Source organism: Rhinolophus sinicus, chromosome 4, assembly GCF_057876585.1.
Source record: "Rhinolophus sinicus isolate RSI-liver-muscle chromosome 4, RSI-T2T, whole genome shotgun sequence".
NCBI lineage: Eukaryota > Metazoa > Chordata > Mammalia > Chiroptera > Rhinolophidae > Rhinolophus > Rhinolophus sinicus.
The window spans coordinates 69549871-69565437 of NC_142504.1; the positions used below are offsets into that span (position 1 = coordinate 69549871).

A 15567-nucleotide genomic window follows, 5' to 3' on the forward strand; every position below is an offset into this window, starting at 1 on the left:
TTTCAGTCATTAAAAAAAAAAGAAGGACATCCTATCATTTGCAATAACATGGATGGACCCTGAGGGCATTATGCTGAGTAAAATAAGACACAGAAATACAAATATTGTATGATCTCATAGAAACAAAGAATAGATTGGTGGTTACCAGAGGTGGGGCAGGGGAGAGCAGGGTGGGAAATGGGTGAAGGTGGTCAAAAGGTACAAGCTTCCAGTTGTAAGATAAACAAGTTCTGGGGATGTACAACATTGTGACTATAGTTAACAATGCTATATTGTATATTTGAAAATTGCTAAGAGAGTACATCTTAAAGTTTTCATCATAAGAAATAAAATTTGTAACTATGTGAAGTGATGGATGTTAACTAAACTATTGTAATCATTTTGCAGTATATATATATATATCAAATCATCATGTTGAACACTGTAAACTGATACAATGTTATATGTGCATTATATCTCAATAGAACTGGAAAAATAACACAAGTGTACCTATTTGTTGGTACATAATGTGGCAATAAATAATAATAACGAAGACTATGTAGAAATGGAAATCTTTGATATGGTTAGTGATAATAGCCTAATAGAGAATGTAAAATATGAATAGAGATTAGAAAGTAATATACAAAATTTAAAATACTTGATTTAGACAGTGAAATTCTTAATTAATTGCTTATCTGGTGCTACTACTCCCACATTATTTTCATAAGACGGTAACTTTTAAAATCACATAGTAATGTTTTTTCTGTGGAATTCTCTGTGCAATCTTCCCAGCCCTTCTTTTGCATCCTGCTGATTGAAGGCCACGTGGAAGTGCATGTCAATTTGGGAGATGGAATGAGCCTGAGAAGAGCTCTCCTGCACGCTCCCACGGGCACATATGCCGATGGACAAGAGCATTCTGTCTCCTTGATAAGGAGCGGGAGGTATTTGTATAACTAGGGCATGGTGACCTCACAGAGGTTCCCCAGTAGGAACTTGTTAAGATGCTCTTTGTATGAATGATCCAGACGATTGCTATGACATTATTAGCAGTTAGCATTCTTACAGTACAAAATAATTCTAAAACCTTGCTAGAATACTTCCTTGTGAGTTAATTTCACTGCTTTGTAATCAGATATTTGCAGAATTTTCTTAATTGAACAACCTTAACTCTGCCCTTTTTGGGGACCCAATATAAATTGTCTTTATATCAGATTAATTCTGTGGGAAATCACATTATAGTTTAGTAAATAGCATTATATTAATACGAAATAATAAATGGTAAAATAGTAAATAGTAGCAGTAAATAGTGAAATGTAAAGAGTAAAATAGTAAATAGTATAATGTCAACATTCCTGTATATTTTAAAAGCACACTGAACATTGTATTTCAGGTAAAGAAGTAAAAGAAAAATACCCTCCAAAAAGCAATTGATCTCAATAATGTTTAATAAAATTCCATTCATTTTTGGAGAATGTTCAATTGTAGATTGTAATTTTCAAGATTCACATATTTAGTCACATATAATGTCATGTTAAAATTTATCTCCAGGGAATTTTTGTTGTTCAGTAAGTACATGTGGAATTACATGTTAAAAGGGACAGTTATGTTTCATTATATTTAGAAGATTTTCTTTCATTTTCTCCTTTGACCTTTTAGAATTATCACTGTCCAATTGGATGAGACAAATCCTATAGAAATGAAGTTGGGCCCATCAGTGGAAAGCGTGACAATAAATGTGTCCAAACTGTACATAGGGGGCATTCCGGAGGGTGAGGCGACATCCATGCTCAAGATGGGAAGATCATTCCATGGCTGTATCAGAAACCTCGTCTTTGACATGGAGTGAGTAGAGCTGTGCTCTCAGCATGTGTTTGCGCTTCCTGATGTTTTAATGCTGAGTGCTGATACTCAGCTGCAATCTGCTTTTGCTGTTTGAAATTACCTAAAATTCTACAAGCTTCTGAAGCGAACCGCATTGTTCTATCATGCAAGTCTCCCAAATGGATTCTATTGGATTAGAATGATGGATAGATCTGGTCATCACACATTAAAAAAAATAATTGAACATTAGTTCCACAGGACTATCAATAAACAGCAGAGGTCAAATACATTTTTGGCATACATTTAAGAGAATGTAGAGATTTTGTGATGCGAGTTTCTTATTGTCTTAAGTTCATTGCATTAAAGGAGCCTTTACAACTGGGCTACTTGCAGTTTCAGCATATTAATGACTCTTTCTAAAACAATTACTGTTTAATTAAGAACTGGAAGTCTCCGTCCCCTGTGTGGAACTCATGATGAACAAGAGAATTAACATGTGCCCATGGGTATTTTGTTCCTCCTTCCTGATCCTCTGCCAATGGTCAGCGTGCTGATGGGACAAAAGCCACGCTTTGACCTGGGCAGACCAGAGTCTGCGCAGGACAAGCTAAATGTGCCCTGAGCATCAAGAGACTGAAGTCTCCCTCTTGACTTGCCTTGTGATCTTGATCAAGGACTTGGATCTTTCATGGTCTCAATATCCTTTGTGAAAGAACCTCTTAGGAGGCCTTGAAATTTGCAAGAATAAAACACTGCATTGGATTTCAACACAGAAATAATGTCAGACCCTAGGTTTAGTTATTTGTACACTTGATACATTTATTCACCCAGTTGTCTGTTTATTAATAAATAGATTAAGCATCTTTATGTTCCTGAAAAAGTTGTGATGCTGAGAACTCAATAGGGCAGAAATGTTTCTGTGCTGTTCATAGCCATGTCCTCAGAAAGTGCCAATAGTGTATGTGTGGACAGGGGACATGTTGCAAGGGCTTCAGGGTAAAAGGACTTATGACAACTGTCCTGAGACAGCTATTCATGACTTCCTGGGAGAGGGAAACCAGTAAGAAAGAATCAGTGTTTAATTGAGGCTACTGTGCAGTGCTGTGAGAGCCCGAACCAGAATTTGCCCTTGAGGCAGTCCAATCAAGGCTGCAGGAGGAGGTGACGACACTGGAGACAACCCTTGACGGATGCTTAGGAATGGCCAGGTGGACAACGTGGGGATGGGCTAAGGGGGCGGGGGCCAGGCAGAAGAATCAAACAAAAGAATATATGAGACAGGATATATGGACTCTAGAAAGATGGCATTGGTTCATATATTGGTTTGTCATATCTTAATTAATTAAGAAAATGCTTTGTTTGTATCCAGGCTTTTGGATTTCACTAGTGCAGTTGGCTATGAACAAGTGGACTTGGACACCTGCTTGCTTTCAGAAAGGTCTCAGCTGGCTCTTCATGGAGAGGATGGCAAGCTCCCACCAGAGCCCCACCCTTTACCAAGTCCAGTAAGAGGGGTTTTCATTCATTAAACCAGTGAGATCCAGTCAGAAAATAAGAGTGAGGCCCAGAGGAAATTAAAATGGGGGCCTCGTTGCAAAGGTGTTGGGAAAGCTGACTGGGCACATTGGAGCAGTGACACAAAGGGAGGAGGTTGGTGCCATCTGAGCCTGGGAGCCAGGGATGCCAAAGGAGTGAGTCTTCTGGTTGACACAGAAGCACAAAGAAGACAGACCCTTCCATGGAGGCCGCTTGGAGCTGGACGGGAGGGAGAAACTCTCCTGTTTCTTCCATCCACCCACCTTGGACTCTCACAGCACTGCCTCCCATTGGCAGAACCAGCTGGAAGCCCCTTTGGAAAAGTTCTGGGGTCATCCCTGTGATAAAAGCAGAGCAGGAGAAGGGTGGGGAATGACCCTCTGAGCAAACTCACAGATGACATGGCAGTTTACAGAGTGCAGAATAGAACACTCAGGCACCTCATTTGACTGCCACACAGCAAGCTTTTGGGCAGTTTCTATAAGGACTCATGATCACTTTGGTGGATTTAGTCAGAAACATGAAAATAAGTATTGAATGTAAGCCATTGTGCATATCATTGTTGCTTAGAAAAAGGATTTGATTCATCTAGGTAAAGTTACTTTTTACCAAATATTTTTAATGGCAGTCATTGTTTTCATTGTCTTTTCCCTTTTCCGATTTCTCCGTTTCCTTAGTTGAAGGCATACTCTCTAATTATTTAAATGATGCGCAGATATGTAAAAAGCAGTTCCTTCCAAGCAGGGCCAGTCTTTGAGTGCAGGACTGCTCTCTGGAGCATCTGCCCAGCCCGAGCCAGAAAACTGAGTCTGAGGCCTCACCTGGTTTGCAGTGTGTGGAGGGCGCTGCCGGGCAGCTGCTGGTGCCTGAGCACCTTGTCTGGCTCCTCACATTCTGCCCTGGGGTTCTGGGAGCCCCTTCCAGCCTGGCTCCTCTTGGCTGCACCTTCTACTGTCCATGAGGAATTAGAGACGTCAAACTCGGAGGCCCTGCTAGGCCTGTCATCTGTGCACACTTCCAGTGTCCCCGTGCCATGTGCTGTAGCTGTCCTGCATCAGCCGATATCCTCAGCTGGGGTGGGGGTGCGGGGTCAGGGGGAGGGAAGCCTTGCCACTTAGGCCTAATGAAATTCCTGGGAATTTAAGTCAACTTGAGTGGGAGTGAGATGAGAGATGCTCTAATTGCTTTCTTGGAGAGATAAAGGGCTGGCAAGTAAGTTATTTAAAGCAAAGAAGATTAAGCCAGTGCAAACATGTATTTGTAGTCGTTGGTGTTCTGATATGATTGCTTCTGAGATGTTTTCTTCATGGAAAACTGTGCCCGTGTTAGTGGGGGTCCTGGCTGTGTGGCTGAGTGTCCTTGTGCATTTCTTACAGCATCAGTGTGCTGTGGATGGAGCCCCAGAGTATGTCCCCAACGCACACCAGTTTGGTCTCGTGCAAAGCAGCCATTTTGTCCTGCCTTTCAATCAGCTGGCTGTTAGAAAGAGGTAGGCATTGTTCTGAAGTCCTTATGAGGAGTCCTATTCCTAGATGAATCAGGAAGGTATTCTTCAGCAATGGGTCTTTTCCAGAAGCAGCTATTTCTATTTTATTACGGAGTGCTTGACTGCCAACCAAGTGGCAGCAGTGAGAAGGCAACCAGATAGAAATGCAGCCTTTATGCAAACCAGATGTTCACACTGTGATCAAGTGGGGTTCCTGTGGGTTGTCTTCACCCCTTTTAGATGATGGCTGTTTACTGCCTGTTTGTGTGTGTGTGTATGGAAAGCATGGAGGTATCTGTATAAATCATTCCAATTCCAGAGTCCGAAGTCCCCTACATTTATTATCATCTAGTCTTTCAACCCCATTCTACTGTAAGCATTCACTAATCTGATGCAGTTGTCTACCCAAACTCTTTCACTGTGCCCTCCCCCGCAAATTCCTGGGGCCACACCCACACCAGTCTGCATATTCCCTCGGGCCCTCACACCTGCGGTCCCGAGGACCCTTATTAAGGGAAGCCAGCTCACATCCCACTGACGGGGGCTGAAGTTCCTCTGACTCCTCATCCTTCCTTTCTCCTCTAATCTCCAGCTCATCTGAAGTTCATGCCTCCAGACTCTGCTACACCCCACACCTCTTATTGCTGCCCTCTCTGACCACTACCCCATCACTGTCTTTTTTCTACCACTCCTTCCATCATTCTCCAGGAATTCACAGCCTCCCAACACTTGACCTTTCAAGTCCTTTGGCTCCAATCTGTCAAAGGTCTTTTCCTCCTTTCTCCGCAGCTACCCTCTCCCCACTGTCATACCCTTGCCTGCTTCATAAGTGCCCATCCCACCTCCTAACATTTTACTTTAAGCATCCTATGAACTGACCTCTTCCTCCTCTCTCCTCTGTTACTCCCCACTCCAGCAGTTCCTCCACTACATCAACACCTCTAAGCCCTCATGATTCTCACGATCATCACCCCCTTCTCTAGCCCCGAAGCACAGTTGATCCCCTACTCACGTAGGTTGGGTGCTATTATTACACATGTTCCTTTGCAAACTCCCGTGATGCTCTCGTCTCTTCTACCGTGACCACAGGTAAAACCCACACTTGGCCAGAACCCAAGCTGGTGGACAAGGCTGCGGAAATGCATTATCTCTTTCCTACCTGTTTGACGTTGAAGTCCTGGCCACGAATCTCAGATAAAAACCTCCAGAATACATGAGGAGCCAATATATTTCTCTAATACGTTCACTATTTTTTATTGTTCATAGCTTCTCCTCTTATTTCAAAACTCTGTACATCCCATAGCCTCTCTTCGTGCCCCAGATGATGACCTGCCTCATTGAAAAGAGAGAACTCCTTCATCTGTCCACTACCAAAAAGAGAAACCCCTGGCCTTTGTCCCCATTTCTCTACCTCTTCCCCTGCCACCATGGAGGAAGGGCCCTTGTTCCCCCTCTTGCTTGCCTTCTGGAGTCCGTCACCGCTGTCCTCCCCAGCATATCGGCAGTATCCCTTTGTCCCTCTTTCATTCATGATTCCCACCAGCACACATACAGAATCAGTAGCAAACACTTGTGCCAGAGACTGTCTCAGTATTGTACTCATGTACCCTAACTTAGTCTGATACTTGTCCTATGAGGAAGGTAATATTATCTTCATTTTATAGACAAAGAAGTTGAGGCACATGGAAGTTAAGTCATCTGCTCAGAGTCACACAGAAGAGCTTAAACTTAAACCCAGGCACTGACCTGTGTCTATGCTTATAACACTACCTCTCTCGTAGTTTCTAACCTTTAAAACAAACTTTCCAGGAGACCACACACACACACACACACACACACACACACACACACACAGTATTCTGGCTCTGTTGCACAATAAAACTTCTTGAGTTGCCTTATGTGGCTGTATGCCTTTCCTCACCTTTCATTCCCTCTCCTACCTACCCCGGCAGCCTCCCCTCCCTCCTTGGTTGCTCTTGCCAGAGTTGTCCCAGACCTGCTGTGGCCACGTCCCATCCCAAGGTGCCTTCTCTGCTGGGCCCTCAGCAGTATCACACCCACTTGGCCCTCGCTCTCCTGATTTCCTGCTCTCTCCCTGTCCACCCCTGCTCAGTCTTTTCTGCTGGCTCTTCTTCCATCAGAGAAGGCCCAGGGCCTCCTCCATATATTCTCCAACAGTGGTCTTCTAGATTCCAACGACTTCGAAATACCATCTATTTGAACCAACACCCAGGTCTCTAGCCCTGACCTCCACTTAGAATTAGGAGCTGTATAACCAACTGGCTACTTGACATCTCCATGTGGATTGGGACAGGCTCCTCCACCTCAAAACACCAAAATAAAATTAACTATCTTCCCCAAACCTGCTCTTTGTCATTTCTGCAGACATCACCACCATTCACCTGGTTGCCGAAGGCCCAAACACAGAGATTATTTTCTGTCCCTCACTCTCCAAATTCAGTCTAGCTGCAAGTCCTATTGCTTCTTCCTCCAGAACGTTTTGTGAATTAGTTCACCTTCTTCGCATCCCCCACCACCACCCTGCTCTAAGTCACCACCCAGCCTCTATGGACTGTTTAACAGCTGCCTGCCTGACGCCTGCTGTCACCCTGTCCCCTCCGGATTTGTTCTTCACATCAGAGGTTTCTTTTTTTAAGATATAAGTCATGCCCACTCTCCTCCTTAAAACCCTCCTTTGACTTTCACTGCACTTAAAATCCAAATACTGCCTTCCAGAGCCCCTCATCCATGAGGATGGAGCCACACCCTCATGTCCTGTCCCTGTGTGCTTCAGTGATGTCACCCTTCCTTCTGTGGAAGGACACCTAGACGCAACCATCCCTCCAACCCTACGTGGTGCCATCTCCCACATGGCCCCGGTTGGGGATTCCTGGCTGTCCACCACGACCAAGCCCATTGTTTTAACATACTCTGTACTGTCTGAAAACAAAATGCAGGCCTTTCCTTCGGGCTCTGTGGGGCTTGCTCCTGTCTGTCATTCAGATTTCAGCTGACATACCTATTTTCAGAGTTGCCTGCCTGACTACTTCATGTACCACCACTGACCTGCTCACGACCCAATATTAACTCTGGCGTATTTCTGGTATTAGCTTTACTTTCCCTTAGTGCACGGCTTTAGCGTCCACTCCTAGCACAGTTCCTGGCAGATGAAGGGACACAGTAACCATTAGCTGAGCGAATGGATAGGTAAATGAATGACTCTTTCTCCTGAGATGGCAAACGTAAATGTTGAAATAATTATTGGGTTCTCTCTTTGAGGTTATTTTAAAAAGCAAACCTGCACGCTTTCTCCTTTCTGAGGGCTGAGCTCTTGTTTTTCTGCAGGCTCTCGGTTCAGCTAAGTATCCGCACGCTTGCCTCCAGTGGTCTGATTTACCACATGGCCCACCAGAACCAGGTGGACTACGCCACGCTCCAGCTGCACGGGGGCCGCCTCCACTTCCTGTTTGACCTCGGGAAAGGCAGAACAAAGGTCTCTCACCCTGTGCTGCTCAGTGATGGCAAGTGGCACACGGTACGCTTTCAGGAAGCTTCTCGTCACGCCTTCAGAGTTTTGTCCCATCGGTCCCAGGTGTCCACTGCGCTTCACTGCAGTGAAATTTTCCCTTTGATTTCTGCTCGCTTAGTGTCTGGTTTCTCCCCTTTGGAACATAAGCTCTTTACAGACAGGGACCTTTTTTTCTTCCTGGCATATCCCCAGGGCCTACCTCCGAGCCTGATACCTCATAGGCAATCAGCACACACTGGTGGAGTGAAGGAAAAGTACCAAAAACACTCTCGACTTGATGAGAAGTAAATCAAGCTCATCCATGGTGTGGATGGGCCAAACCTGAAAGCACGACATTTGCTTTCTTATCACTAAGGCTCTGGAGCGCTTTCTGCTCTGAAGCACCATTGCCTGTGCCTGCTTCCGGTCTTCTGCCAGACTCAGTTCCTTCTCACCACTGGCTGTGTAAAACTCTGGGCCATCCCTTAGGATGTCATTCAGGGTATTACAGCCATAATGAACAGAGTTGCAAAAAAACGTTATCAAAATTTTTTGATTCCTTAAAAATCGTAGATGTTTTCATTTTGCTCTAGGTCAAGACAGAGTACTTTAAAAGGAAGGGCTTCATGGTGGTTGACGGCCAGGAGTCCCCCATGGTGACCGCAGTGGGAGATGGCACCACATTGGACGTGGAAGGGAAGTTGTACCTGGGAGGCCTCCCCTCCGATTACAGGGCCAGGAATATTGGAAATGTAAGCAGCGTTTTCAGTCTGGGGCCCACTTTACCTTATTGTGGTGGTGTTTATTTTGTAGAGGAACATGTTTATGTTTAAATTACCTTGTTTGGACCTGGGGCATGGCTGCAAGATGCAAACCTTTCGAACCTCGTCCCTAGATTGTGTGCTGAGGCTTCCCGTTGAAGCCTGACCAGCCTTTCCCGCCTGTTAGTCAGTGAACATTTCTCTTTCCACAACCTCTTAGCCCCAGTACAGCTCAGGAAAGTCCAGGGAATTTGTATTTGCAGATTAGAAAGCTCCTCATTCTTGATTTCCATAATATTTAATCAAAGAAATGGGAAACACATTTATGGCATTATTAGCAAAGGTACTCATATAGTAGCATTAAGCTAGGCATTTATGTGAAGTATTGTGGCAATTAGATTTTAAAAACCCAAAGATAGTGTTTTAATGTGTTTTGTTGAAGTATAGGAAAAAAACTGCCCTTGGTTCTATTCACCACCGTCCGCTCTCACGTTATTTGACTTAGATCACGCACAGCATCCCCGCTTGCATTGGGGAGGTGACGGTGAACAGCAAACAGCTGGACAAGGGCAGCCCAGTGTCTGCATTTGCAGTTGCCCGGTGCTACGTAGAGGCCCAGGAAGGAACTTACTTTGAAGGAAGTGGATATGCAGCTCTTGGTACGTATGATCAACAATCTCAAAGAAACCTTTGGGACTCACCTGCACATTAAGAGGATATGGATCCAAGAATTATGTGATGGGACAGGACCCACTGGACAAGGCTGCAGCAAGACCACATTTAGTTAAGTGTTCCTGTTTATTCTGATTTCTCAGCTTCTAATGTACAAGGCTTCTCAGCTTTTGTGCCATCCAGATGGCCTGACAAAGGCTTCCTCCCCCCAGAGTCGGTGCAACTCCTGGCAGAGGGTAACGTGCAGGTTTAATCTCTACCCTCCCTAAATTTATGTAAGGAATGCTGTCACTGTCCAAGTTAATAAAGACCTTTGAATTAAAAATCAGCAGCATGAAATATCCAGGCCAGACAGCCAAATGAATGCAAGTCAGATTTGATAAAGAAATTAACTCTACTTAGACTATTGAAAATATTAACCAATTAGAAGTAGAGGAATTTAAATCTGTACATTGCCTTAGAATAAAAATTCTTCAAGGTTTAGAACTAGCCTTTCAAATGTACCTGACAGTCCCTCCCCGTTTTAGATAACTGATTTTCCTGTCGGGAGGGAGGGAGAAGGTACGTAGCACACATCTCTCCTTCATTCTTCCAAACTCTGGTAACACCACCTTCTCCCATTTTCCCTTCAGCCCTGGGTGTGGTAACAACTGCCTGCTGTTGCTAATATCCCCAATTTATCTCAGCTTTTTAAATTACCTGAATAAAAAATCCATTCAATTAAATACCCACTTTTTAAAAAACTTAGTGTGGAGTTTGACTAATACACTCAGTAAATGAGGACATACCCAGTATGCAGACATTGGGAAAACAGAGTATTTCTGAATAAATGATGAAGGGATTGTATTGGATCAAATCCCTTTTGCTTTTTTCCCTGTGTGGCTCCGGATTAAAGGATGTGCCTGCCTTGGCCCTAGTCTGGTTTAGCCCCCAATTGTGTGTCTTTTTTAAAAGTGTCACTTCATTTTACAGATGTGCAAGCTAAGGCTCAGAGGGTGGAGGTAACTTGCTGGTGGGGATGGAGCTAGATCCAGAAAAAGCGCTGGAGCCAGGTCTCCTGAATCTCAGTCAGGAGCCAAAGTACACAGCCAGCTGAGCCCAAGGCCTCTCTGAGCCTGAGCCTTCCTGGGCGGCCAGGGCCCACTCCTAACTCGAGGGTCTCCTTGTGTTTTCCAGTCAAAGAAGGCTACAAAGTCCGATCAGATGTGAACATCACACTGGAGTTTCGTACCTTCTCAGAGAATGGCGTCCTCCTGGGGGTCAGCAGCGCCAAAGTGGATGCCATTGGATTAGAGATTGTGAATGGCAAGGTAGGTGCTTCATCTCAATGGGGTGCCCCGTCACCCCAGGGTCAGAGACAGAGCAGTTGAGAGATACTTAGGTCCAAATTTCTAATTATCCACTTTAATGGAATGGAGAAAAGGTTCAGTTAATATTAAAAAATAGGTAATCCTAAAAAGCTTTGTAAAAATAACTTCTTTTATAATTCTGAAGTTAAATTCAAAGCAAAATTAACAACTACAATACAAAGACCTTTTTTTCCTGAGCCATCTTAAAGTAAGTTGCCGACCTGATGCCCCATTTTCCCTAACATTTGTAAACTTTGTTATTTAGAAATAATTATAGATTCATAGGAAGTTGCCATGAAATGTACAGGGAGGTCCTCATGCACTCTTCACCTAGGCTTCTCCGGTGTTAGCGTCTCGCATAACTAGTAAGTACATCAAATCCATGAACTTGACATTGGCACAATCCACTAAGTTTAAGTTATGCTACTTATACATGTATGTGTGTGTGTAGTTCTACCCAATTTTATCACGTGTAGCTTCACGTCACCACCACCACAGTCAAGACACTTAATTGTACCATTACCACACGCTCTCTTGAGCTAACCCCTCTAGTTTTCTCCCCCTGCATCCTAACCCAGGCAATCACTAATCTGTTCTCCATCTCTCTGTTATTTCAGGAGTGTTATACAAATGAAATCATGCAGTACGTGTCCTCTTGAGATTGGCTTTCCAACTCAGCCTCATTTCCTGGTGGTTCACCTAGGTTTTTGCGTGTATCAGTAGTTAGTTTCTTTTTATTGTGGAGTATTCCATGAGATAGATGTACCACAGTCTAGTTTTTTTAATGCAAAAAATGTAGTTTTTTTTTCCTATATAACTATTCTGCTCCTGCTTTCCAGGTTCAAGTCCTTCTTGTGTTGGGAACAAAATGAACTCAACAATTAAGCAGACGTCTCTTCTGCTTTGAAATGGCCTCCTTCAGAGGTTCTTCCAGTTCTCATTCTCTTTCCTGTCCCGTTTGGGTCCATCTGAATGCATCTTATTTGCAAGGATTGGGGGAAAAGAGTCTTAATTGTCCTTTTTCTTTTCTGTGGGCTGTCTCCTGACAGCAGGGAGGTATAATTCAACTCTCCTGATCTTCAGACACAGCCTGTCTTTTGTGCACTTGGTCAGTTGTCCCTGGCTGGTTGTAAGGAGCAGTCTGAAGTCTCAGTGCATGGGGATTCCTCCTGGAGATTTAGCCAACGTCCTTTGCAGATGAGGCTTCCATCCCAGCTGTCATGGGCACTGCTGCCTCTCCATCTTCAGTCACCTTCCGATCCCCCAGACTTGGTAATGTCTGCTGTGCCATCACAGGCCATGGGGCATCAGAGTGGTGGTTTTTCAAGTCCTCTCTCTACCTCACTGCACTTTGCCACCATTCCCACTACACTGTGATCAGCTCATGTTGTTGTGGGACTAAGATGCTTGACTCTTCCTGATACTGCTTCCTGGAAGGCAAGGAACAAGTTTCTATGCTCTAGATTCCCCGAGACTTCTTTGCTTGTTTCCAGTATTTCCCTACTTACTCCCCACAGGGTTTTTGGTTCCCAGGAGATCCTAGAATGAGGGTGGGGAGAATATAAGAAAGTCATCAGACCGCTTGCCCTTCACCTCTTCTCCCCACTTACCTCATCTTTACGTAGAAACAAAATTGTCTCTACATCATATTGCTGCCTCTCTACACTGTGGCTTATAACCAACTTTTTTCCTCATCTGCACTTCAAAAGAATTATGACACATTTTGTATCGATTTGCACATTTTTGTGTGACATCTGAAAAATGTTAATGAAGTATAATAGTTGCAAAAAATGTAATTCCTGATGTATATTTTACCACTATTGGCTTATTATTTATTGTTCTTTTAAAACATTTTTAGTGATGGCCCAAGAGTTTATAATATACATACATCTTTAATTTGTCATAGGCCACCTTGACATAACACTGAGTGACTTTACATACAGCATAAGAACCTTACAGCAGTATACTTACAATTCTTCCCTCCCATCTTTTGTGTGCTACTACTCGCTGTGGTAGAACATCTATAGTTTGTCAGAAGGGAGTTAATGAATGTTCTTTCATAGGTGTTAGCAACTGCTGTGAACCGCCACCCTCAGTAAACCCATCAGTTCATGATTTGAGGACACAGCGCTAAGACAGTGCTCAGGCTTGTACCTATGGGAGGTGGGCATTTGCCCTTTCTGAAATTTCAGGGGTAAGATAGCCTCTGAATCCTTTAAGAGGCTATTTTTCATAATGATTGTTTTTTATAGTTAGCTCTCCCTTTTGGCAGAATGCTGGGATTTTATCCACTCCAAGCACATCATGTAAATGGATTGTGTTCCTTAAATATGAAAAAACTCACCAAGATATGTGTCTCTCTGCTTGTGCCTGTTGTTCGTCTAGCTCTTGTTTCATGTTAACAATGGTGCTGGTAGGATAACGGCCACATATGAGCCCAAAGCTACCAACAGTCTCTGTGATGGAATGTGGCACACCCTGCACGCTTCCAAGAGCAAACACCGTGTGGTTCTGACCGTCGATGGGAATGCCGTTCATGCCGAGAGTCCACACACCCAGTCCACCTCAGTGGACACCAATAATCCCATTTATGTCGGCGGCTATCCTGGTACGTCTGGATGTCTGCTCTGCTTCTTCACTTTTAAGTGGCATTGTCACTGGTGCAAGTAGTAGTTTAAATGGATATGGGATAGGGATTAAGAAAAATACATGGTTTGACTGACAAACCCTTTACCATTTTAGAAAGGCTATTTCAAAAACCTAGGAATTCTTTGGAAAAATTAAAATAATCTACACTTGTAAATTGATCATTAGGTTAGACTCTAAGAATATTAGGTGTGATGTAAAGTAAGCTGGATCACTGTACTGAGGTAAATCACCTTAGAGATCTCCCAGAATAGGGAATCATTTTGGGGTGGGTAATCATTTCAGAGGACAGACATGTCTGTTACCCTCTTCACACTGCTTTCAGGTTAGAATTACACATTTTCAGATGTTCCAAATAATTGTTACAAATGAAAATAAAATGAGTATCTTTTAAGATTTTTAAAGTCACAATTATGCCTTATAATTATTGCATAATTAAAAGTTTTCATTGACTTACATTATCATCGAAGCCACATATGTGGGAGAGTCGTATTGTCATTTTGAGATTATTTTTGTTCCTATTGTGCTGTCCAAGTCATTTAACAAAATTAAGCAAGACTTCTTTTCTTTCCTAAACAGCTGATGTAAAGCAAAACTGCCTGAGCAGCCAGACTTCCTTCCGGGGGTGTTTGAGAAAGCTCACTCTGGCTAAGGGCCCTCAAGTACAATCCTATGACTTCAGCAGAGCTTTTGACCTGCAGGGAGTTTTCCCTCATTCCTGTCCTGGGACTGAGCCCTGAACTTCAGGGAAACGCCTCAATTGGGAATCATTGCTTATATTTTCAAGAGAATTATTTTTGTTTATTAAAATCTCTTCAGTTCAGATTTCATTTCCAACTCAGGTTACGTGTTTGCACAGAGAGATTTTGTGTTCTGTTAAAGTAAAACTACATGTACAACAAATACCTCTATTAAATAGTTTAAAATGTCCATTGAATTCATTGGCTCCCTTTTTGAAGTTTTTCAATGAATCTTTGTAAATTTTGAATATCCTGTTAATTACTTGACAGTATTTCACATTTTGCATTTTGAGCTTTTAGAAAATAAAATACCACTACACACTATAATAAACTAGAGCAGAGAATGAATACTTTCCTTTCTTCACCAAAATGTTAAGCTCTGATTTCTACAACAGACAAGCAATGCAATTGTTGCTGTCCAGCAGAGGTCACCAGCTGTTTGTCACAGACGCCTTTAAACAGGCTCCAGGGAGTCAGAGGGGACAAAGGCAGAAAAGGAAGGAGATGGATATATCCTTGTTCTGTCAGGACTTTTTTTGTGCAGCACACACACACACAAAAAAAATAATAACAATAACAAAAAACTACAACTAATTAGCTCTTCTTTTATTGTCAATTTTATTTTCACCCCTTGGAATAAAACAGTTTTCCTTGATCAACTACTTTTCCTGGGAGGATGTGTGTAATTTCAAAGGAGGGAAAATTTAAAAGCCACACGTATATTCTTCTAATGAAATAAGCAGTTTTAAACCCAGATTTCTAAACTCGCATTTATTCACCCCAATAGGCCAAAACGGCTGCTCTCCCATGTGCTTCAGAGAAATGATTTCATTTTTCAAAAGCTTACTTGAAGAGAGGGCTCTACCTCTCTTATCAATGACCTACTTTTCCAGTAAGGAAGGTGATCGATTCAATTTCTATTTGTGAGAGATTTTAATTTGATAAATAAGAAACTCTGGTCCTGGTCCCTGTCCCTCTTCTGTGCCTTGGTCATGTTTCTCAACCTTCGTGGAGATCTGCACCTCCTGGCTGATGTCTCTGAAATTTGTAATTCTTTCCGAATTAA

General features: G+C 43.1%; 1 protein-coding gene across 1 annotated transcript in view; it reads left to right on the forward strand.

The window, feature by feature from the left end:
- LAMA1 (laminin subunit alpha 1) overlaps positions 1–14691 on the forward strand; it is a 160862-nt gene extending 146171 nt beyond the window's left edge. The window contains exons 54-63 of the mRNA XM_019755789.3: positions 772–923; positions 1639–1824; positions 3173–3308; positions 4716–4828; positions 8171–8360; positions 8927–9085; positions 9600–9753; positions 10943–11076; positions 13501–13723; positions 14341–14691. Of these exons, the coding sequence (XP_019611348.3) occupies positions 772–923; positions 1639–1824; positions 3173–3308; positions 4716–4828; positions 8171–8360; positions 8927–9085; positions 9600–9753; positions 10943–11076; positions 13501–13723; positions 14341–14501 (1608 nt within the window). The 3' untranslated portion in view covers positions 14502–14691. The remainder of the gene's footprint in view (positions 1–771; positions 924–1638; positions 1825–3172; positions 3309–4715; positions 4829–8170; positions 8361–8926; positions 9086–9599; positions 9754–10942; positions 11077–13500; positions 13724–14340) is intronic.
- The last annotated feature ends 876 nt before the right edge of the window (positions 14692–15567 follow it).